A 16934-nucleotide genomic window follows, 5' to 3' on the forward strand; every position below is an offset into this window, starting at 1 on the left:
AGGTCCCTCTCGTTAGACCTTGGGTGATACTTTCGGGGAAAGGTGGGGGGAGGGGGGAGGAGGCGAGAGCGGCGGGGCAGGGGCCATGGCCAGAGCCTGTGCGTGGGTGTACATAGGACAGCACATCAAAAGGCCATGCAACCAAGAGGCTGGCATGAGCCACACAAGCAACATCTGGGGCGGGGAGGGGGAGAGGGAGGCGGGGCGGGTGTGGAGAGACGGCGAGGAAGATAGATGAAGGGCGAAAGCAGCGGGCGAAAACAACGGGCGAAAGCACAGGCGCTGGGAGCCGGGATAGATTGCGCCTCGGTTGGCCGCCCCCGCCACCCGGCCGCCAGGCCACGACGGTGCCCTTCAGTGCCCGGGCCCCCGCCTGCGGTCATGTCCACCACCACCGCCGCGCCGCCCGCGCCCGCCCGGCCACACACGGATGCGGGATCTCGCGCCGGGCCAGCATGCGTGGTGCCAACGATCCCCGACCGCCCCACGAACGATCGGCCCGGATTCCGCAGCAGTATGTGAAGATGTGTGTATATTTTTATGGGGGGGGGTTTTATATTGCCCCCACCGGAGAAAGAGCTAACTGACCGGCGACATCGGCGGCGGGCTGCTGGCCAGCGGGGATGTCGGGCACGGCGACCCGCCCGGGGCAAAGCCATTCGGCGACACGCACCGGCTCATGCTCGGTGTGCCGGGCAGGAAGAGCCCCCCGGGGGACAGGAGCAATGGGGGCGGCGGCCCGGCCCGGGAGGATGGCGATCGCGGGCTGGCCGCCGCCACCCCGCCCGGGGTGGTGGCGTGCGTGCCGGCCGCCGCGCCGGCCGAGAAGGGCGTGCTCGGGCGCCGGTCGGCCGCCGGCGACCCGCCGCCAGCCACCGCCCCCAGGCGCTCCCGGAGCAGCAGCATGGCCAGCATCAGCGGCGCATACTGCCGGAGGAGGGGATGCTGCTCGGCCGGCAGGGCGCGCTCCCACACCGCCAGCGGCAGCACCTCCCGCAGGGAGTCCACATCCATCGAGTGGGGGCTCTGCCCGGCGGCCATGTCCGCCAGGAACCCGGCGCACATTTCCTGCATCCAGTCGACCAGCGGCTGGCCCGGCTGGCCGCCCTCCCGGGGGACGGTCACCCCGTGGAGGTGCTTGCGCAGGACCACCCCGGCCAGGTGGATGTGCCCCGGGCTGATGAGGGCATTGGCCGACTGCGGCCCGGGAGGGCGGGGGCAGGGGGCGGAGCAACAGCGGACCGCCGGCAAGTGCGGGTGTGAGAAGGCGCTGGCCGGGTGGCGGAGGGGCGAGGAAAGGGAAAAGAAGAGGGCACAGCTCGGCCGGGGCCCGACGTACGCGCAGGCCCTTGAACAGGGCGGTCCGGAGCTGCTCCTGCTGCTGCTGGATCAGGCGCGACTGCGCGGCGGAGGGGGTCGACCGGGCCGCCGCGGCCGCAGGCGAGGGCGCGGGGTTGGAGCTGGCCGCCGCGGCGGCCTGCTGCAGCCGGGCCACCTGGGCCGTGCGCTCGGCCAGTTGCTGCCGCAGCCGGGCCATCTCCGCCTGGTGGTCCTGCACCAGGCGCCCGACCGACTCGTGGTAGGCCGCCTCGGCCTGGCCCAGCCGGGCGGCCATGCTGGCCAGCCGCTCCTCCAGCATGTCACACCGGGCGCTGGTTTCCAGCAGGTTGTGCGACTGGGTGGACAGGTCGCGCTGGAGCTGCTCATTGCGCGTGCGCAGCGACTCGATGACCAGGTGCGCCTGGTGCGTGGCATTCGCCCGGGCGGGCACCGGCCGGCCGGCGGCCGGCGCCATGGCCATGACCCCGGCCCGCGCGGCCGCCACACTGCCGAGATTCCCGGCGAAGGCCAGGCCGCCGGGGCCGGGGCCGGGGCCGGGGCCCGGGCCCGGCGGCACGGGCCGCACCGCGCCCCAGTCCCCCTCCATGAAGGCATGGATGAGCTGCTGCCCGTCCGACTCGGAGAAGCCCCCGGCGTCGGTGCAGGCCCCGGCCCCGGGCGGCCCGCTGACCGCCGACCAGAAGTTGTCGGCCGACATGGCCCCCGGGTCGCCGAGCGACAGCAGCGACGACCCGGCCGACAGCCGGTCCAGCGAGGAGTGCCCGCTGCCGAGGCCCAGCAGCCGGGACAGCGGCTCGCCGGCCGGCGCCGCCGCCGACACATCCAGGTAGTCATCCTCGTCGCTGCTGGACAGGGTGGTCCCGGCCTCGGGCGACACGTCCAGGAAGTCGTCGTCATCGTCGCCGGGGATGAGCACGGCCGGGCGCTGGCCGGCGGCAACAGCGGCGGCGGCCGCCGCCGCCGCCGCCACCACCGACCCCACGGCGCCCGGGCCGACGGCGGCGGGCCCCTCGGCCGGGTCCACGCGCGGCCGCTTGGCCGGCGGGAGGGCTTCCGGGCCCGGCGCCACCGGGGCCGGACTCCCGGGCGGCGAGTGCAGCAGCTCCAGCGCATTGTCGCTCGGGGCCGCATACCGGCTGGCCAGCTCCTGCACAGCGAGGGCCGTCGGCCGGTGGTCCGGGTTCAGGCTCATCAGCTCGGTGACCAGTTGGCGAAGCCGCACCGAGTAGTACCTTTTGGCGCGCGACGCAAGCCCCCCCCCCCCCCCCCCCCCCCCGACCATGCCGGGAGGAGTCACCGGCCGGCGACGACAGCCGCAACCCCGTCAGGCGGGTGAGAAATAAGCAACGCATGTCAGCACGGGGCACATGGAGCCGAGGCAAAGCCGAGGGAGGACAACCACCGCCACCACCACCACCACACACACACACACACACCGGCCGCCGGCCGCCGGCGTCTAGCACGGCGCCGACACGCACCCGGGCAGCTCGTCGGTCACATCGCGCCGGAGAATGCGATGGTACAGGTCGCGCATGTTGCGCGCCCCGCGGAAGGCCACCTGCCGGGTCATGAGCTCGTGCGCGATGCACCCCAGCGACCACAGGTCCGTCCGATGGTCGTGCCTGGGCCGCCCGGCGGGCAGGGTGTCAAAGTGTCAGAGCACGGCCAGGCGACGGTCCAAGGTCCCCCCCCCCACACACACACACACTCCTGCCACGCCCGGCCCCGCAGCGGGGCACGCACTTCCGACCGAGGGCCATCTCCGGGCTGAAGTAGTACGGGGTGCCGACGCGGCGCTGCCGGGCCTCCGGGCCGGGCCCCTCCGGCTCGGGGCCCTGCGAGCCGGTGCCCCGGCCACGCTTCCGGCCCGCGGGCCCGCGGGCATCGGGCGCGCCGGCGGCCCCCGAGTCCGAGCCCGAGCTCGAGCCCGGCCCGGAGCCCGGGGGGCCATCCGCCGGGGCCAGGCACGGCGACATGCCGGGCCCCGGGACCGGGTGGTCGCCCTCCATGATCTTGGCCACGCCGAAGTCCCCGAGCATGAGCCGGCCGCACTGGGCCACGAAGATGTTCTTGGGCTTCAGGTCCCGATGGGCGACCCCGTGCGCGTGCAGGTGCGCCAGGGCCGACGCCAGCTGCCGGATCAGCGTCCATACCACCGGCTCCGGGATGGGCGAGTGTTCGTGCGCCTTCAGCAGGGTGAACAGGTCGCCTGTGGCCCGGCCAGCCGGCGCAGGGCCCAGCGCATGGCATGCAAAAAAGAGGTCAGTACCCCCACGCCACTCGGGCCGGCCCCGGCGCAAGGGGGCGCCAGCGAGGCAAGCCCCGCAGCACAAGACACGCACCCTTCTCCGCGAAGTCGGTCACCACGCAGAGGACACACTCGAGGTGGTTGAAGTCCCCCCCGGGCTCGGGGCCGGGCTCGGCCGGGCCCGGGGCCCCGGCCCGGCCGGCCGGCTGGCCGCGCATGATGACAAACATGCCCCGGTAGCCGATGACATGCGGGTGCGGGGGGATGTGCCGCCGGAGGAGGGCCGCCTCGCCGACCTTGGCCCACCGCTGGGCCAGGGCCTCGGCCCGGCGCTTGTTCACCTGCTCGGCCGTCTCGCCCGGCTGGAGCTGCTCCCCGGACAGGCGCAGCTGCAGGCGGATTTGCTTCACCACCACCAGCTCCTCCGGGGCCGCCGGCCCCGGGCCGAGGGGGGTCCCGGCCCCGGCCGGCGGCGGCGACAGTTGCAGCTGCCCGGACGCCGGGTGCTGCGACGGCGGCGACAGGCCGAACTCCTGGTACTCGGTCGACAGGCTCAGGCCCAGGCCCGCCGAGTCCAGGGGCGAGGTGGCGTTCGGGGCCCCGCTGCCGGGGCGCCCGGGCGGCCGCGGCCGCACCCGGGCCAGCACCGCGATCCCATGGGCCCCCTTGCCGATCATGCGCAGGGGCTTCAAGTCGCGCAGGGTCAGCCCATGGTCGGCCACCGGCAGGGCCGACGTGTGGCCGGTGGCCTCGGCCGGCCGGCCGACCGGCGTCAGCACCGGCCCCGGCAGCGACACCCCGGTGGCCGCGGTGACGAAGGCCCCCCCGGCCGGGAGCTCGGCCCCGGACGACCGGCCGGCCAGCGGCTCCCGCAGGCAGGCGCGCGACGACAACAGCGGCGAGGTGGACGCCCCGGCGGCCGGCGGGACAAGGGCCACCGGCCCGGCCGGCAGGTCGTCCGCCTCACCGGGCCCGGCCGCCAGCCGGCACACTTGCACCCGGAAGGAGGGCGACCGCTCGGCCACCGGCGACGAGGCCAGCTGCTGGGCCCCATGCCCGGAGGTGCTGCCCCGCGAGGGGGTTGTCGGCGCGCTGGACCCCGGCGCCGGGGCGGCGCCCGGGCTTTTGGCCTGGCACGCCTGGCCCCGGTCCGGCGGCGAGGCCGACATGGCGCCCGGCAGGAAATCCAGCGACTTGGCCGCCAGCATGGTGGACGAGTCGCTGGCCGGCCCGGGCCCCCCGAGATCGATCTCGGCCAGGGAGGCCTCGGTCGAGGAGACCTGGGTCAAGAGGGCGTCGCTCATGGCGCCGCGCAACCGGTGGGGAGCCGGCTGAGAGGGGGAGCGGGGAGGGGGAGGGGGAGAAAAGGCGAGGCGGGAAGCTCGCGGGCCTTTCCCGAGTCACCGACACAGGCCCGGGGACGTGGGCCACGCAAGGCAGGGGCGAGAAGTAAAGAGCGAGAGGGGGAGCGAGAGAGAGAGAGGGAGAGAGAAGGGGCGGGATAAGGCCGGGGGGAGGCGGGCGGGATGCGAGGGAAGCCAGAGGGCCTCGCTCGGCTGTGTGCAGGCAGCCGACGGCGCTCGGCGCAGGAGGCAAGGAAGCAGGCACAGGTCGGGTGGGGGAGGGGGGCAAAGATGGACGGAGGAGCTTAGATGCCCGGGCGGGGGGCCTCGCCACCCGGCCGGGCTCCGGGCCGCCGGAAAAAGGGCTCGCGCCGCTCCCCGGCCATCGGGCCGAGGTGTGATCGGCCAGGGCCGCCCGCCTGGCGCCGCCCGGCACCGGCAGGAGGGCACACATCCGCCCAGGCCGGCGAGGCTGATCGGGGCACGACCCGGGTCCGGGCTGCCCTCCCCCCTGCTGCTCGGCGGTTGCCGCATTAAAAACGGCCCTTCCGAAAGGGGGGCTCAGATCCGCGACCCCGCGCCCCGAGGGGTCGTTCCTCGTACCCTTTCGGAGGCCGAGTTCGCCAAGACGAGACATCTGTCAAGGCGTTCTCATTTCCGGCGGCCCCGGCCCCGCGGTCGCCGGGCCCCATTTGCGGGCCTTCGCCCGCGAGACGCCGCGGTCATGGTCTCGCTCGGAAAGGGGGCCCGCGGCCGGGCGGGCCAGGGTTCGCTATGCGCCTGCGTTGGCAGCCGGCCCGCGCTGCGAATGCCCCGCATCGCGCCCACATCCGTGCCGCACGCCTACGAGGCCCAAGTACGAGGTGTCGCTGCTCGGTTAAGACGGGGCTTAATCGCACATCACGCGCTCAGGGGGAAGGTTGGCAGGTCCCGCGCCAGGTGAGCCTCGCACGCAGGCGCGTGTGCGTGCGTGCGTGCGTGCGTGCGTGCGCCTGCACGGCCAGATCGCCGGCACACGCCCCTCCTCCCTTTCTCCTTGGGGGTCTGGCACCCAAGCTGCAGAAGGGTCCCCCCCCCCCCCCCTCCGCCCCCTCGCGGGTGCTCTTGGGACGCCGCCGTGCGCCATCCACCCCCCCCGGAGGAGGGGCATCCTATCTGGCGTACACTTCGCCCAATTTCTTCTCCTCTCTCCCTTTCTGCTCTCCCTTTCTGCTCTCCCGCCTCCACCTCCCCCACTCTCCTCCCCCGGGCATTTTGTCTTTCCTGAAGGGCCGTCTCTTGCCTGTCCTTCCCCTCTCCCTGCTAGCAGCATGAACCTTCCCCCATTTGGCGGGCGCGGACGCGGCGGCCGTGGCGGTCGCGGTGGGCGCGGTGGATTCCGACCTCGCGGTGCGCTGCTCCTCTGCCAGATTCTCGCCCCTCCCTCGCTGCCTCGGTGGTGCTGACCTACTTCCCGGATGGGGGCGTGCGACCACGCCCCTCGGTGCCGCCGTCCTCGCACACACACACACACACACACACACACACACACACACACACACACACGCATTCAGACCGCACCTTGGCATCGGGCGGCATCGTGGTCAAGGCCGCGGCTCGCAAGGAAGCCCGCGCGGCGGCTCGTCGCGGCGGGCGCCAGCCCCTCCCCCAGGCGGCCCCGGTGGCTCCGGTCCGGGCTCGGCCCCGGGCCCGGGCGGCCTTCTCGGAGGATGCCCCGGCGCTGGCCTTCGATGACGAGGCGCCAATGGCAGGGCAGCGCCGCGCCCCGGCGGCCGACAGCCCGGCCAAGCGTGCCCGTGCCCCGGCCACCTTCGACTGGGAGGACTCGCTGGCCGACTTCGAGGCCATGGACGCGGACATCGGCTCGGCCGGCGACCAGGATGATGGCGATGGCGATGAGCACGACCCATACGGCCTGGACGCGCTGGAGGCCGGCGACGACATGGACGAGGAGCCGGAGCTGGACACCCTGGACGATGGCGACCTGGAGTCGATCGATGCCGTGTCTTCGGCCGGGCTGGCGCCCCTCGACGACAAGGATGCCCTCTACGATGAGTGGGTCATCCGGCAATTTGAGCGGAAGTACGGCGGCTCGGCGAAGGCCCAGCGCCGGTCTGCGCGTGACGCCGAGGCCGGCGACGCTCTCGGCGAGCTGCTGGTCGGCCTGGACAACTTGGGCGAGGAGTCGGTGCGTGCATGGTGCTCGCCCTTTGGGCCTTTCCTTCTTCCCTTTTCTCCCCCTTCGGCCCTCGGGCTCCTCCATTCCTCCCCTCTCGTGATGTGGTGGCCGCACGCCGTGTGAGAGACAGAGCGAGAGCGAGAGAGGGGGGGGGGGGGAAGGCTCTCGCCGGGGCTGGCCGAGGCGCGGCATGTGCCCTGCCGGCGACGTTGCCCCGCACGCCGACTCTGACTCACACACGCACACGCACGCGCGCGCACACACACACACACACACACACACACACACACACACACCGACACGCAGGGCCTCGAGGAGGAGGTCGACAGCGACGCGCCCGAGGTCGAGTCAACCTTCAGCCACCGGTCGCGCCCGCGCGGCGACGATGCCGACTCCAGCCACTCGGACGATGGCCCATCCTCCTCCTCCAGCGAGGAGGACTACCAAGAGGAGGGCGGCAGCTCGGACGAGGAGCCCGGCCCTGTGACCGCCTCGGCCCCGGCCCCGGCCCCGGCCCCGGAGGCTGGGAAGTACCTGCCGCCGGCGGTGCGGCGGCGCCTTGCGGCCGAGGCCGCGGCCGCCGGCCAGGATGCCCCGGCCTCGGGCTCAGGCAAGATCGACCTGGGGCGGCTGCTGGGGCATGCGGCCGAGCAGCGCACCGACCCGGACGCCGAAGCGGCGGCCTCGGCCGCGGCCAGCCTGGCCCTGCAGGACCAGCCGGCCAGCCCGGAGCTGGTGCGCCGCGTGCGCGGCCCCATCAACCGGCTGACGTCCTCGAACTTCGGGCAGCTCCTGCCGGAGCTGGCCCGGCTGCTGGCCGGCGGGGCCTTCCCCCGGCGGGCGGTCTTCGCCACCCTGACCGCGGCCGTGCTGGACACCGTGTCGTCGGCCAGCTCCGGCGACCGGCTGTCCTCCTTCGTGGCGGTGCAGGCCGCGGCCCTGGTTTTCCTGGGCGCGTCCTGGGGCCCGGAGGTGGTGGCCTGTGCCACGGTGGAGGCGTTGCGGCGCCTGCGCGCGGCCGAGGCGGCGGCTCTCCTTCCGCCGGCCGGCCCTGCCGCCGGCCTGGCCCAGGCCATGCAGGACCCCGAGGAGGATGCCCTGGTCCCGGGGACGGATGGGCCGCGCGCGCGCGAGGCCCGCAACTTGGCGGTCTTCCTGTCGCACCTGGCCTCCTTCAATCTGGTGGGGGCCACGCCGGATGGTGTGTCCCTGCTGATGGACCTGTGCGACCGGTGGCTGGCCGCGGTGCTGGAGTCCGAGGCCTTCCTGGAGGGGGCCGGCGACTCGACCGCGGCCGAGCTGGCCTCCACCCGGGCCGAGCTGGCCGTCGAGCTGGCCAATGTCCTGCTCACGGGGGCCGGGTTTTCGCACCTGCGCACCGGCGCCCCGGGGCGCCTGCGCGCCTTCATCGAAAAGATGCAAGAAGCCAAGCTGGCCAGGTGCGTGTGCTGCTGGGGCGCTGTCTGGTGCTGATCGCTCAGGGATCGGGTTTCTGACGATTCCCCCCTCGCCCTGCCTACCGCTCCTGTGCATGGGCTTTTTTGTTCGTGCTTTTCATCTCTCCGCTCGGTCGCCACCCACTTTGTCCTTGGGCTTTGTACGGCGCGCGCGCGCGCGTGTGTGTGTGTGTGTGTGTGTGTGTGTGCGTGTGTGCGTGTGTGTATGTGCGCGCATGCAATGCTGCCCGTGGGGCCTCATCTGCAGCTCGCGCGCGCGCTTCCTCCGTGACACGGTGACCGCCGTGCGCACCAACCGCCGGCGCAAGTCCGACGACGCGGACGAGGAGCTGGTGGCTCCCCTGCGGAAGGTTCTGCGCGAGACGATGAAGTCCGCCGGACGTGCGTATCACACACACATATATATATATATCCCCTCTCTCGGCTGGCCCTCGCGACCGGCTGCCGCCTCCTTTCTCCTTCCCTCTTCCTCCCTCCCCTCTCCATGCCCATCCCCACCCGGGCCCCGCACGATGTCCCTGTGCTGACGCATGCACACATGCCAACGCCACAACACCGACAACAACAACAACAACAACAACAACAGTGTCCGCCCCTGCCCCGCTTAGCTTCGGCCTGCAGGACCTGGCCCAGGCCGAGGCATCCGGCGGGGATGTGGTCCATGCCCTGGCCCGGCAGATTCGCGAACGAAACCTGGCCCTGGACGGCACCGGGGCCGGGGCGGCCGGCACGACGGCCCGCATGGCGGCCATGCTGACCCCCGGCCGGTCCGGCGCCGGGGCCAGCGTGGACACCGAGCATGCGCAGCTGCTGGCCGCGGCTCGACGCCACGGCATGAACACCGACATCCGCCGCGCGGTGTTCGTGGCGTTGATGGGGGCCGCCGACGCGGCCGACGCCGTGACCCGGGTCCTGGGGCTGGGCCTGCGCGGGGAGGCCGAGCGCGACATCGTCCGGGTTTTGGTGCATTGCTGCTCGCGCGAGCGCGTGTACAATCCCTTCCATGCGCAGGTGGCGCAGAAGCTGATCGCCACGCGTGCCTCGCACCGGGTGTCCCTGACCTTCACCCTGTGGGATGTCTTCCGGTCCATGGGCGAGCCGGGCAGCCAGGATGCCAGCCCCCGGCGGGTGCTGAACATCTCGCGCCTGGTGGCGGACCTGGTCCTGGGCCAGGCCCTCGGGCTGAATGTCTTCCGGACCCTGCCGCTGGAGCGGCGCCCGCTGCCGACCGCGCATGCGGCCCTCCTGCGGGACGTCCTGACGCGCGTGCTGCCGGTGCTGGATCCGCAGGCCCTGGTGCGGGTCTTTGCCGAGGCGGTGCAGATGCCCGGGTCGGCCGGCGGCGCGCGCGATCCCGATCAGGAGCCCGGCGCCGCGGCCGAGGCCCTCACCCGGCGCGAGGTCCTCCGCCATGGCCTGGCCCTGGCCCTGTCGACCCTGGTCAAGGAGGCCGAGCGGGACCTGGCCACCGAGGGGCGCCTGTCGGAGCGCGATGCCCTGCGTCAGGCTCGCCGTGTGGCCTCGGCCACGCTGGAGCGTGCTGCCTGGCGGCAATAGAGACACCGAATAGACATGTGCCGAGAGAGCAAGTGAGAGTCAGTGAGAGTAAGTGAAAGAGTAAGTGAGAGAGAGAGAGAGAGAGAGAGAGGGAGGGAGGGAGTCAGTGAGAGTAAGTGAGAGTCAGTGAGAGTCAGTGAGAGTAAGTGAGAGTCAGTGAGAGTAAGTGAGAGAGTAAGTGAGAGAGAGAGAGAAAGAAAGCCCAGTGGTGAGCGAGGCCGGGAGTTGGGGGCGGCTGGCGCGATGGGGATGGGTCCCCGAGTCATGGGCACACAAGGGGCCTCGGGACCCGCCCCGAGCCCGGGCGGCCGCTGCGCGCCCGCCCCCTTCACCGCCTCGCACCATCGGCCTGCCGCCAACCGCGCCGGCTGCAGCGGCGTGCGCTGCGGAGAGGGGCCCATCGGCCCGGGCTCGGGGCCGCTCGCGGCCCGTTGGACCGTTGGCAGTCCGGGCGCTTGGCCGCTGGGGGAGGATGCCGGGCCGGTCCCGGGAGGGGTGGGGGCTTTTTTTCTGCCGGGGAGCTGGCGCCGGCGCGCGTGTGCACCGGAGTCGCTGGGGCCCGGCCGAGGGAGGCGGGCATGTTGTTGTTGTTGTTGTTTTTATATTGCCGGACTGGCGAGTGTTCGGGCGCGTGCACGCCCGGGCCGTGGTCCGGTTCGGGGCACGGCCCAAGGGGGACGGGCGGGGTGTTGGCCTTGCCGACGCTCGGGCCCCGGGCCTGGGTCTGTGGCGGGGTCCCATCCTCCTGGGGACGAGGGGACTGAAATCAAACGGCGATCCGCCGCGCGCGTCCGGACGCGCCGAGGCATCTTGCTCCGCACCCCCCCCCCCCCTGCACCTTCCCTCATCCGCGCACACACCCACCCACATCTATCACACGCACAAACCTACCCTCATCCATCACACACACACACACACACACACATACACCATCCCATCTCCTCGTAGCCGGTCGACTGCCGATTAGCCCAAGAGGCAGAGAGAAGAAAGGCCCCATGGACGTTGCCAAGGAGCTGGCCCAGGCGGTGGGCGCCGGCGCTGGCGTGTCATCGAACTACTCGCGCGAGTTCACCGAGCTCATTCGGGCCGTCAGCGATGCCCAATCGAAGGAGGTACGCGCCCGACGAGCGACTGCTCAGGGCTGCGGAGCGGGGAGGCGACCGGGCACCTGGCGTGCCACTTCCCGTCACTCACCTGTCCCACCTTGGCCCTCTCCCCTCCTCAGGAGGAGGAGTCCCTGCTCAAGACCGAGTTCAAGCGCCTGTCCAGCAAGATGTCCGAGCCGAATGTGTCCGACGTGCGTCTCCGGCCCTTTCCTGCCCTGGGTTGCCGCGCGCGCGCGCGCCTGCATGCTTGTGCGGCTGCCACGCCGTCCCTGGCGCCCTCGCAGCGCACCTGGCGCCCGGGCCCGCACTCGCGCCGGCCCCCCTTCTCTCGGTGCCCCCCGCTCTCTAACCGTGGCTGCTGCTCCTGATCGCGAACACACCTGCAGAAAGCCATGCGCGAGTACCTCCTGCGCGTGGTGTTCCTGGAGATGCTCGGCCTGCCGGCCACCTTCGGCCACATCCACGCGGTGAACCTGGCCCAGAAGGCGCAGACCGTGTCCGAGAAGCGCGTGGCCTACCTGGCCGTGCGGCTGCTGCTGCACCGCGGCCACGAGCTCTGCATCATGCTCATCCAGACCATCCTCCGGGTACGTGGGGCCCACCGCGCTGGCCCTCGCCTCCTCATGGCCGGGCGGAATCCGCACGCGCGCACGCACGCGCATATATGTATATATGACGCCCGCAGAGATGCGCACCGGCCGACACGCCTCGTCTGACTCGCGCCCTCCTTGTGCCCCGCCGCGCCGCCGTAGGACCTGCAATCGGGCAACGCGCTGGAAATCTCCTACGCCCTGTCGACGGCCAGCGCGCTGGTCACGCGAGAGCTCCTGCCCGCCTTGTATGCGCCGGTGGTCGGGCACCTGACCCATGGGAAGGAGCTTGTGCGCAAGAAGGCCCTCCAGTGCTTGCGCAGCTTCCTGGCCGAGGAGCCGGACCTGGTGCAGCAGTATCCGCAGCTGGTGGAGCAACAGCTCCCGGCGGCCCTGCAGGACCGGGACTTCGGCGTGGTGGCCGCCGCACTGAGCCTGTATGATGAGCTGCTGACGCGGGGGGCCGCGCGGGCGGTCCCGGCCGCGGCTCTGGTCCCGGGGCTGGCCCGGGCCGGGGCCCCGGGCGACGGGCCGGCCGGCGTGGCCGCCGCCGCAGCCGCCGTCCGCGAGGCCTTCCCCCTGCCCTCGCCGGCGGAGATGGCCGAATGGCGCACGCGCCTGGTTCCGCCGCTGGTCGAGCTGCAGGGGCGCTTCCTGAAGCAGCGCATCACCGGCTCCCGGGGCTATGAGTACAGCGGCGTCTTTGCTCCCTGGTACCAGGTGCAGGTGCTGAAGCTGCTGGCCCTGCTGGGCGCCGACTCGCGCGAGTACGTCACCCATTGGCGATGCCTCCCTGGGGCGGGGGGGGGGGGGGGGGGACTCCGGCCACCTGGGCGGCCAGGGCCAAGTGGTGTGCTTAAGCGCCGAAGGGCATCGATCCGCTGGCCCTGTGTCGGCCGGTTCCTTCCCTCTTTGCCACACGAAGCGCTCGCGCGACTTGACAGCCCTCTCCCCTGCCCCTCTTCGCCTTCTTTCCGGTTGCCACTTCCCTTTTTTGTTAAGCTGATTGCGGGACAGCTTGGTGGCATTCACGGCTCAGCGCGTGGCGGTCCCGCGGGAGGGGGAGACAGTGTACCAGCCCCACACCGATGGCTCTGGCCTCGAGGCAAAAAGGAGGTGCTGGGGGCCGGCATACCACAGGGGCCGGACGGAGAACCCGTTGCCCCTCCCCCCCCCCCCCCTCCTTCCCCACCTATCCCTTACCTAAGCCCCGCTCGCGACCTTGAGGCATGTTGACTGACTTGTCCGGGCGTGTGTGTGTGTGTGCCCCGGCTGGCGGCTTCCCCTCCATCACGCAGTGCCAGTGAGAAGATGTTCCCCATCCTGTTGCAGACGCTGCATGTGGTCGGCAACGGGGTGGACGCCGCGTATGCCGTCCTCTATGAGGCCATCCGCTGCATTGCCCTGATCTACCCCCATCCGAAGCTCTTCGAGTGCGCGGCCGAGGCCCTCGGGCGCTTCCTCAACTCCAGCAACCACAACCTCAAGCACCTGGGCATTGCCAGCCTGGCGGAGCTGGCCCGGGCGGATCCCTCCTTCGCGCATCCGCACCAGGTGGCCGTGCTCGAGTGCCTGGAGTCCGGCGACCAGACCCTGGCCAAGCGGTCGCTGGCCCTGCTGGCACGCGTGTCCAACGTCAACAATGTGGAGGTGGTTGTCGCGCGGATGATCCGCTTCCTGCGCACCGGGTCCCTGAGCCCCGGGGAGGAGGGCCGCCGCGAGCTGGTGGCCCAGATCGTCGATCTGTCCGAGCGGGTGCGCGCAGCGCCACGGCGCGGAAACCAGGCTGTGCCCGGGCGGGGGAAGGAGGCGAGGCGGGGCCGGGGGGAGGGGGGGTCCCGGCAGCTGGGCTGCCTGTTTCGTCTTGTCGTCTGCTGCTTCGTGTGTGTGTGTGTGTGTGTGTGCCTGCACTGACAAAGCCACGCCCCCTCCCCGGTCGCACCATCCCCGCGGCGGCCGCTGCCCTTATGCTCACGCGCTCTCTTTCCCCCCCTCTCTTCCCTCCCTCTCTTTGGCCTCCCGGCTCGGATCGCCCCTCCCACCCATCGGGCAGTTTGCTCCCTCGCACGAGTGGTACATCGGCACCATGGTCCAACTGTTCGAGGTGGCCGGCGACCTGGTGGACGCTCGCGTGGCCGAGAACATCATGCTCCTGATCGCCGAGACCGGCGGCGAGGAGGACGAGGACGAGGGGGACGACGCGTCGGAGCCCGGCGCCGGGCTGCTGCGCGTCCATGCGGTCCTCAGCCTGGCGCGTCTTCTCCGGCGCCTGGTGGCCAATGAGGAGGGCGACTCGATCGGGGACGACGACCCGGCTGCCTGCCCCATGGCCGCCCCCCTCAGCGTGGAGACCATTCCCCGGATGTTGCTGTTCATGATTTGCTGGGTCATCGGCGAGTATGGGTATGTCCTGGCCGATCCGGCGGCCCAGGCGCACCTTTCCCCGGGCGATGTGGCCGCCTTCCACGGGGCGGCCCTGCTGGACATGGCGGCCCGCCTGCTGTCCCAGCCGCTTCTCTGTGCGTGCATGCGTGCCTCCTGCCGACCTTCCCGGTCCTTCGCGCTTCTTTTCTCTTTTTTCCCCTTTTTTTTTCCGCTCCCCGGCCACGCGCCTGACCCTCTCGCCGGATGTGGCCTGCACATGGGCCGCCTGGCGCTGGTGGCCCGCCAGCTCCGGCCGGCCGCGCCTGGGCCGTGACCATGTGCATGAAGCTGCTCGTGCACCAGGCCGAGACCGGGCCGATTTCCATCCCGGCCACGGTGGAGCACGCCGTGGGCCGCCTGCTGGCGCACCATGCCCCCGGGAATCGGGATCTGCTGCAGCGTCTGCTGGAGCTCCGCGCGCTGTTGGTCAGCGCGCCGGCCGTCAAGTACGCCTCCGGCACCGTGGACACTGGTGCCAGTGGCGCCGGCAGCCTGGCCGGCGACCTGCTGGGGCTGGATTTGGCCGAGGCCCGGTGGGGCGCGGTTGCCAGCTCGGCCGGGGGGGGGGCCGGGTCCGACGCGGAGCCGCCGCACCCGGCCTCGGTCCGGGCCCTGCTGCTGCCGCGCGACGCCAGCTCCGAGGAATTTGACATCGACCCGTCGCTCGGGTTCCTGGACGCCTTCGTGCAGGAGCGCGCCTCGCGCCCGGCCCTGTCCACCGTGTCCATGGTCCGGCGCCGGGTGGCCGGCACCGAGTTGGGGGGGGGCTCCGGCGCGGCCACCACGGCCGGCGGCTCGGGGCCCCGGTCGGGCATCCGCTTCGAAGCGTACGCGGCCCCGGTGCTGCCGGTGCCGACGATGGCCACGGGCTTGGGCTCGGCCTGGCCGGGCGCCAGTGGCACTGGCAGCGCCGGGGCGCCGGCCGGCACGCCGGCCAGCCTGCCCGGCACCGCCCCCGCCGTCCACTCCCTCAACCTGGCGGCCCTGTCCGGGAACATGGACCTGCCGACGTCGCTGGCGGATGCCGGGCCGGCCGGCGCCGTGTCAGCCGGCGCCCCGGTGGACCTGGCCGGCGCCAAGGCCAAGCAGCGCTGGGGCCGCACCGGGTACCAGGGTCGCGGCGACGCGGCCCCCGGCCCGGCCGCCCCTGCCGCCTCCAATACCCCGCCGGATGTGACGACCTCGCCCGCCAGCCGGCATCCCTCCTCTTTGGACTTCGCCGGGCTGACGGCCACGGCAGCGGCCCCGACGGCCGGGATGGCCCCGGGGGCCGAGGCGGCGGATCGCGCACGCGCCCCGGCCTCCGCGTCGGTTCCCGCCCCGCGCGGGCCCTCGGCCGAGGAGCGCGCCGCGGCGGCTCTCTTCGCCGGGGTGTCCTCGCGGCCGGGGGCCGTCTCCCAGCCGGCCACCCCCTCGCTGCTGGATGCCCTGTCATCGCCGGCAAGCCCGGCCCCGGCCAGCGCCTCGGCCGACCTGCTGCTGCTGGGCTTGGCGGGGGCCGGGGCGTCGGCCGCGGCTCCCCGGCCGCTGGACGACGCGGACCCCTGGGCCCCGGTGGCCGGGTTGCCGGGGGCCTTCTGCTGCCGGGTGCCATCGGCCGGCGACACGGCCGGCGGGTCGCCGCTGCGCCTGGCCGTGGCCCTGCCAGCTGGCATGTCGCCGGCCGACATTGTCTTCTCCACCAGCAGCCCGATCTTCGGCGTTCGGACGCAGGTATGTCCTCCGGGCCTCGGCTGCCCCCCCCCCTCCCCTCCCCTCTCCCTTTCGCCCCGCCTGCTCGTGCGGGCCTTTGCCCGCTGAGGAGTCCCCCTTGCCGGCTTCGTACCCTGACCCAGTCTCGACTTGTCACCGGTCGCGGGGGGGGCCGCGCCTGCCGGCGTGCGCGACGTAGCCCCTGCCGGCTGCCGGGCCGAATGTCCTTGTGGCGGGGGCTGTCCTGCAGACGCCACTCGCGGCGCTGCCGCCGCCGCATGCCACCGTGCGCATTACCCTGCGCGTCCCCGGGGTCGAGGCCCCGATCTCCCTGGGCGAGGCACCGTTGGAGGAGCTGCCCGGCGGTGTGGCAGGCACCCTGCTGCCGTTCCTTTCGAATCCCGGCTCCGCCGGGACGGTGGCCACCACGGCCGACTTCGGCCAGTTGTGGGTTCGGCTGCCGCATGAGGCCAGCTCCCCGCGGCAGGGGCTCCCGGCCGCGGGGCCCGGGGCCCGGCCCCCGGCCGAAGAGGTGGCCGAGGGGGCCCTGCTGGCCGGGCACCTGCGTCTGGTCGAGCGCATTGGCACCGAGCTGATCATGGCCGGCCGGGTGGCCGCCACGGCTGCCGGCGCGGCCGACATGCTGGCCCACTTGCGCTTCTTCCCGGACCAGACCTTCAAGGTGACGGTCCGCGTGCCGGCCGGCCTGGCGGCCGATGCGTCCCTCGGCGGCCAGGTCGCCGAACATCTGGCTCACGCGGTGGCGGCCCTGGTTACGCGGGGCCTCGCCCCGGGCCCGGGCAAGAAGCAGCCCGGCCTGGCCACCGCCCCGGGCCCGGGGGCGCCCGCCGCATCGCCCGACATCGGCATGCTGCTGGATCTCTGACGAGCGCGAGGGCCCGGGCGCCCGGGGGGCCAGACGTGGGCCGCGCTCGCGGCCCGGGCGCACCCACCTGAAGTGCCATCGCGCTGTTGGTCCCCCCCCCCCCCCCCCCCC

The 16934-nt window shown here is 72.7% G+C and overlaps 3 protein-coding genes across 3 annotated transcripts; 2 read left to right on the forward strand and 1 right to left on the reverse strand.

Moving 5' to 3' along the window:
- Window positions 1-579: 579 nt before the first annotated feature.
- H696_01903 (NEK protein kinase) lies at window positions 580-5079 on the reverse strand (the record flags this gene model as incomplete). The annotated part of the gene is made up of 5 exons (XM_009495804.1): window positions 3684-5079; window positions 3085-3550; window positions 2820-2963; window positions 1340-2573; window positions 580-1197 (listed from the first exon to the last, which is right to left on the reverse strand). Exons 1-5 carry the CDS (start codon window positions 4891-4893, stop codon window positions 580-582), a joined length of 3672 nt encoding a protein of 1223 aa, XP_009494079.1. The 5' UTR covers window positions 4894-5079.
- Window positions 5080-6087: 1008 nt separating this feature from the next.
- H696_01904 (hypothetical protein) lies at window positions 6088-10170 on the forward strand. The gene is made up of 5 exons (XM_009495805.1): window positions 6088-6321; window positions 6486-7120; window positions 7418-8550; window positions 8816-8949; window positions 9155-10170. The coding sequence occupies exons 1-5, from the start codon at window positions 6243-6245 to the stop codon at window positions 10123-10125; spliced, it is 2952 nt and encodes a 983-aa protein (XP_009494080.1). The 5' UTR covers window positions 6088-6242; the 3' UTR covers window positions 10126-10170.
- An 862-nt stretch (window positions 10171-11032) lies between these two features.
- H696_01905 (hypothetical protein) lies at window positions 11033-16934 on the forward strand. The gene is made up of 8 exons (XM_009495806.1): window positions 11033-11237; window positions 11351-11422; window positions 11618-11818; window positions 11984-12588; window positions 13120-13576; window positions 13875-14340; window positions 14493-15958; window positions 16137-16934. Exons 1-8 carry the CDS (start codon window positions 11121-11123, stop codon window positions 16821-16823), a joined length of 4071 nt encoding a protein of 1356 aa, XP_009494081.1. The 5' UTR covers window positions 11033-11120; the 3' UTR covers window positions 16824-16934.

Source organism: Fonticula alba (assembly GCF_000388065.1).
Source record: "Fonticula alba strain ATCC 38817 unplaced genomic scaffold supercont2.3, whole genome shotgun sequence".
Lineage (NCBI taxonomy): Eukaryota > Rotosphaerida > Fonticulaceae > Fonticula > Fonticula alba.

What these genes read in the sequence shown, in the direction of transcription:
- H696_01904 (XM_009495805.1), top strand. Translation starts at nt 6,243, where the DNA reads ATGAACCTTCCCCCATTTGGCGGGCGCGGACGCGGCGGCCGTGGCGGT. An exon ending in ACAACTTGGGCGAGGAGTCG is followed by an intron (nt 7,121 to 7,417) that starts GTGCGTGCATGG and finishes ACCGACACGCAG; the next exon opens with GGCCTCGAGGAGGAGGTCGA. An exon ending in CAAGAAGCCAAGCTGGCCAG is followed by an intron (nt 8,551 to 8,815) that starts GTGCGTGTGCTG and finishes CCTCATCTGCAG; the next exon opens with CTCGCGCGCGCGCTTCCTCC.
- H696_01905 (XM_009495806.1), top strand. Translation starts at nt 11,121, where the DNA reads ATGGACGTTGCCAAGGAGCTGGCCCAGGCGGTGGGCGCCGGCGCTGGC. An exon ending in CCGAGCCGAATGTGTCCGAC is followed by an intron (nt 11,423 to 11,617) that starts GTGCGTCTCCGG and finishes ACACACCTGCAG; the next exon opens with AAAGCCATGCGCGAGTACCT. An exon ending in TCTTCGGCGTTCGGACGCAG is followed by an intron (nt 15,959 to 16,136) that starts GTATGTCCTCCG and finishes TGCGCGACGTAG; the next exon opens with CCCCTGCCGGCTGCCGGGCC.